Genomic DNA, 5900 nt, shown 5'->3' on the forward strand with positions numbered 1-5900 from the left:
CCTATACACCCTCGGAGTACCTTGCCTGTGTGTGTGTGTGTGTGTGTGTGTGTGTGTGTGTGTGTGTGTGTGTGTGTCCTGCTCTTCTTGCTGGCTTTATATGGTTATTTTGGAGCAGTGGGGAGGCTTACTTTGTACACCCTGCCCTCCATTGTCAAGGACCGGAGCACATGATTTACATCACATCTTGGCTGCTGAGAGAAATTCCAGCATCAGTAAATTTGGCTTTATCCCATTCCCCACATGTATGTTAAGTTTCCCTTTGATCGCATCATTCTGCAAGCTGAACTTGTTGACTTGTGCTTAAACCTGCTGTTTATGAGGTCATCGCATTGTGTTGGTTGGAACTGTGTTTGGCCATAGTTGATTTACACTGTGTTAGTGAGAAGTGTCAAAGAACCCCTGCAAAGCCCAGTGTAAAACTACATTAAGAGGTGACTTGTCTTGTTCTCGCAAGACAAAGACCTGCACTCTTTCTGACACAAAGAACAGAAGCGCATAAGAAATGCAAATATTTACTAGAACTTGGAAAGCTGCATCAGCCCAAATAACGACCTCTCGGGCCAAAGAAGGAATGGAAAACGGTTATGTGTTCATGTTTACCTCTAACGGCACAATTGTAAGACAATTGCTCTCTTGTGTTTACACATCAGCCTTCTAACTGAGAAGAAAGCCCGTCCTGTGAGTCTAGCTGGTATCGAGCGGCTTCGCGAGGAGGCTGGTGTTTCAGGTTAGACAGGCTCAGGGTGATATGGGTGCTGCCGAGGATGATACACCGTGGCACGATGAGCACTTTATGCTGAGTTACAATTTTTGTGTGTGTGTGTGTGGCATGAGGCAACCTGCTCACTCTATTTTTCTGAGGGTTTCAGTTGGAGCAGAGGTAGCTGGCAGCAGGGCAGGGGAGTTGCCCAAAGCTGAGTACACCTCTTTTCTTTTTTTTTTTTTTTTTTCCTAAACACACTTCAGAGGTGGATTAGTAGAACCCCCCCACAGCAAGGCTCTTCAGTGTAAACACGGCCTCGTTCCTTCCTGTGTGTTCACAACACAGGCCCTGAGTGGGCTTTGTTCCAGATCCTTCCACGATGAAGAGGCTTTTTTTTTTTTTTTTTTTTTTTTAATGGTCCACTTAAACAATGCAATCTGTGGCCTACATTCGCTGCTCGTTTCTCACACAGAGGTGACTCGGTGTTGGCAGAACATGGCAATCAAAACAGAAGGCCTCAACTAATGCCAGGAAGGGGTGGACTAATACCAATCTCCTTATTTTGGCCCTAATTGGATAAGCTCCTTGTTGCTCTCCCCAGATCCATATTTCAGCAGCTCTGCCCATGGCCGTGTGGCAGCTGAGTGGCCGGCTACTGCTGTTGTGGGCAGTTTTCAAAGATTATCATTGTGCTTTGTTTGTAGTTTCCCCTTCTTGAGAGAAACGGGATCATAACAGAAGAAAGCCTGTAGGGGTGGGGGGGGCTTTCGTGAAGACCAAAACCTGTTTTGTTTTTTAATTTTTAAAGCACGTTTTGGTTTTGTTTTGATTTGTCAGACCAAAGCCATGAAGCTATTTGTAACATGACGCCTTTTTTCCCTCCGACTGTGCCACCAGGTGACTATGACAGATCGAGGAGCAGCAGAGAGGGCCTGCAAGGATCCCAACCCCATCATTGATGGCAGGAAGGCCAACGTCAACCTGGCTTACCTGGGTGCCAAGCCTCGTAGTTTACAGACTGGTAAGATGAGGTTTATTTCAAGACTTGTTGCAAGAAAACAAAAGTTATCAGTATCCATAAAACTGAAAGCGGGTGTGAGGTTCAAACTCCCATCAGAACTACAGATTGCTTGACAGAATGAGGTCACCATCATCAAAAGATTATTTAATACTTGTTTGAGTTCTTGGGAAGGCCTAGACGTCATCTTTACAAACTGATTAGCTAAAATACACCCCACCCCCATGAGGGCTAAAAACTATAATTAACTGTGCAACATGTGTTCTTAGCTTGCCACTATTTATGGGCTGAACGACACCCAGTTTCCCAAGTGCATACATGTTGGTACTGTTGCTCGCCACACATTTGAAATTGTTGTTCTGTGGCAGGATCGAAACAGGCGCTGCCTCTGTCTCCCCATGCCCTCTGTGTATTGTTCTCTAGCCCTCCTCTGTAAATGCAGATGTGTGTCTGACAGCCAGCCTCCTCTCTTGCAGGCATATCCATCGGAGTGCAGCCCATCCACCCAGCGCTCATCCAGAGGCAGTATGGGTAAGTGAGAGGGAGTGGGCGCTCGCTTAGCTCTGTTCGCTCGCATCACGCTCTGCGCAACGCCGCTAGGCTACCATTTCTTTGACAAACAGGGCCTCTGGGAAGCACACGTCAGTTTCTGTGTCCACATGCAACTCCACAAGTAGCCTATTAGCATATTTGAGTTTTGTAGGGCCGGGAGATGATTCGCATATCTGTGGTAATAGAAGTGCATTCCAGAGGTGAATGTGTGACTCACTTGTTAACTTCTGGCAGGAGCCTGTTGACTCGTGTACCTGCCTGACCGGGCTCTGTCACTGAGAAGACTTTCTCCAAGTGGCTTTGTTGTAGAAACAGCCTGGATAGCGTCTAGGAGCCACGGTCTGCTGGGCAGCTAATGAGCATTTCGCTAGAGTAATGACACCCCCCCGCCCCCCTACTCTAACCGACAGCTCTCAGATATCATCCTTAAAGCTACACCACTGCAAAACACTCAGCTGTCTGGAGGAAAATGCAAGAAACACAGGGACAGGTTTTGAAATAAATTGCTTATATATTAGAAAAAACAGTTCTTCCATGCTTTAGTCTTAAAAAGATGCTAAATTTTAAGCCCATCATTAACTAGCCTGATGCTTAGTTTTTTATTGTTAGGACTTTGTGGTGGTTTGAGAGTGATTTATCACAACTGTGTATGTGGTTTTGTTTTTGTTTGGGGGTTCTTTTTTTTAAAATTGTTTTTGTTTGTTTTTTTTACTTTGGATGTGCATATTTTACTGGGTTTTATATGACCATTAACTACATATTTATGCTTTTAGATTTTGCTTTGTGGCTTTGGTTGGAGTTTGCTTCAGTTGTGATTGAACTCTTCTATAAAAAGGAACAAGAGCAACCATGACTTAGTAAAAAGCAGTGTGGATTAATATAGAAAAGTAATTTGTAAGTTGCTGCCCTATAAGGTATATGTGAGCTTCATGGAAATCCCAGGACAGTCCACAGGGACGATGACAAAGTAGGAAATATATTAGTGGTTATTGAGAACAGTGAAGCCAAAAGACTTAAGACTCTTATGAGGACTACTTATGAGCCATACAGCGTTCTAAAAGATATCACAAATTCTAAATTATAGGATTCCCATGGGGGGGGGGGGGGGGTGTCCTTTCATGTTCCAAGACCTTAAGAAGGCACAGAAAAGTCCCATGTCCACAGTCCTACTGCACAAAGCATGGATGGTACCAGACCCTGAGAGTTTGCCATACGCAGTGCCGGTTTGAGGCATGCATCTGACAGGTGCTGGTTCATGTTACAGTCTTGACACCCCCCTTAATTTCCCATGAACGCCACCCCAGAGACGTGGAAAGGCACACAGAGCACCTGTCCTCCTGAGTTTCTTCTGTATGGCACCCAGACTTCCCTAAGCTGCAGAGTGTACAAGTGGCTTTTCTTTCAGCCCCCCCCCCACTTGACAACATATGGCACGAGTAGGACATGATCTGAAGTAGGATTTTTATACAGTACTCAGAGCGTCTCTGTGGCGATGGTGTGCCAGTTACGGCTTGCTGCTCTGGATGTGTGTGTATAGCTGTGGTCAGCAGATGTGGAGGAGTGTGAAGGCCTGAGGGGGCCACTGAGGCCAGGGACATTGTTTTGACGGCGAGGAGATGAGTTGTCAATGTGCTTGCTTCTCGTGCATCACACAGTTTATATGTATATTCTTTTGCATTCTTTTTTTATTTATTTATTTATTTTTAAACTTTCATTTCTCCCCTTACAGTGTTGCAACTGCCGGGGTGTCAAAAGGAGATATTGAAAACTGACACCTCTGTGAGACTGTGAGATGGGGTAAAAAGCGAATGAGGGGGAAGGGTATGGGAACCCTGGTGTTGTAGGCTTAATGCTTTAATGAGACTGTGCCTCCCTTGGAAACGCACCTCTACAGGTGTCAAACAAAACACGTTTGTTTTTTTTTGTTTTTTTTTTTTCTTCGTCTGTCTGACTTCAAAGAACAACAGGTTCCTTTTAACAAAGAGTGGAGGCCCTCTTCAAGGTGCTGTAAATGGGTTGTTAATTTCTCGCCCTATCCAGTCCTGTCTGTTTCCACACTCTGTGTTATGGTGAGTCACGCACTGAAACTTCACTTGTGTTATCATGTAGAAATATTTAGCTGCTCAGTGTGTGACGCGAGTGCAGGATTTTTCCCATCACATCGTTATGCAGCCTTCATTAATGACAGCGAGTTCAGCTGCTTATATTAGTAATGTTTACGGGCATCAAATGGTTTCTTGTAAGCTTGTCTCTCTGGTGTCTCAGCCTGCCATTCTCAGAGTGTCACTATGTGAGGTGCACACAGACTGGCTGTCAGCACAAAACCAGCTGACGGCCAGTCTGATAATCTTCGGGCCGTCATCAACATTCCCCCCACCACTTGGCATCTGTGGCCTCGTCCCTAACTTGCCTCGGTACCATCTTTTTTTTTTTCCCCGCTCTCACTGTATGTCTATCCGTTCCTCTTCAGACACAAAAGATCTAATTCAGGACTTCTTTGTCTCTCATTTTTGTATTTCTCTTCACCTACACAAGGTCACTTGCCTGAGGCCAAAATCTGCCTCAGAACATGCGAACTCATTATGCACAAGGCGAGTGAAAGGGCATACATATGCCCCGCAGCATTAATGTATGGCTATCTTTGAAAGCTGTGTGCAGAGTGAATGTCTCTCTGTAGAATGTGCTCACGGGTGGGGGTTGCCCTCATTTGCTTATGCCTACTTGTTAAAAGCCACTGTTTTGTTTTGTGCTCAGACCACTGGCACTAGAACTCATTTCCCCTTCACTTGCCAGATGACTCATTTGTTGTTTGAATACAATACAAGTTTTATGGAGTTTGAATTTTCCATTTGAGATGATACCTGAAAAATGCTTCTCCCCCCCCTTTCTTTCTTCCCTGCATCTATTTAACCACACAATAGGACGTTAATGTTACTGCTGACAATAATCACTCTTATGCCATGGTTGCTTCCTGCTGCCAGCTGACCAGTGTGCCAGCAGAGGATGAGAGGATGCCCACAGTACTCGGACTAGTCCCGAGAAGGGATATGGCAGAAAATATCTACCCACCTGCCCCTCCTTCCTCCCTCAGCCAGCCTCTCTCCAAGGTGCCAGTGATGGCTTGAGAGTGAAGTGCCGTGTGCTGTGATGGACTGGAGTGCCTTTTTAATCTTTACCCTTCTGTGTGATATGAAGTGAAGAGGTTATCCTGATTTGTACTGTGACTCTTTCCCTATTATGGCATGGTTTGGGGTTGGGGTTTGCAGTGGCAACGGGTGTGTGTGTTGGCGGGTGAATAAATGGGGAGGGCAGAAATATTAGGTGTGTGTGTGTGTGTGTGTGTGTGTGTGTGTGTGTGTGACTGACTGTATTGAGACTATGATGAAATCCCCATCCTGCATGCTTAAGTTTTTGTGTTTGTTTTTGGTTGCTTGATAGCTGTGTTTTAATACTAACCTTCATCTAATGCACTGAATCTGTGTGAGAGGGGAAAACGATAAGACTGAAACTTGAAAACAGTCCATGAGAGGAAGATTTTATTCAGCACTGAGATGTGGTTGAAGAGTGTAAGTCAATGTGACATTTTGTTGTTGCTATCTTGCCTTTGTCTGCGAATCACCCCCC

General features: G+C 45.2%; 1 protein-coding gene across 1 annotated transcript in view; it reads left to right on the forward strand.

The window, feature by feature from the left end:
• Nucleotides 1-5900, forward strand: part of LOC102197801 (RNA-binding protein 38) — a 9402-nt gene that overhangs the window by 931 nt on the left and 2571 nt on the right. Inside the window, exons 2-3 of the mRNA XM_005746436.2 lie at nucleotides 1604-1727; nucleotides 2201-2255. Of these exons, the coding sequence (XP_005746493.1) occupies nucleotides 1604-1727; nucleotides 2201-2255 (179 nt within the window). The remainder of the gene's footprint in view (nucleotides 1-1603; nucleotides 1728-2200; nucleotides 2256-5900) is intronic.

Source organism: Pundamilia nyererei, unplaced genomic scaffold (assembly GCF_000239375.1).
Source record: "Pundamilia nyererei isolate P.nyererei 1_Seehausen unplaced genomic scaffold, PunNye1.0 scaffold00178, whole genome shotgun sequence".
In the NCBI taxonomy this organism is placed as follows: Eukaryota; Metazoa; Chordata; class Actinopteri; order Cichliformes; family Cichlidae; genus Pundamilia; species Pundamilia nyererei.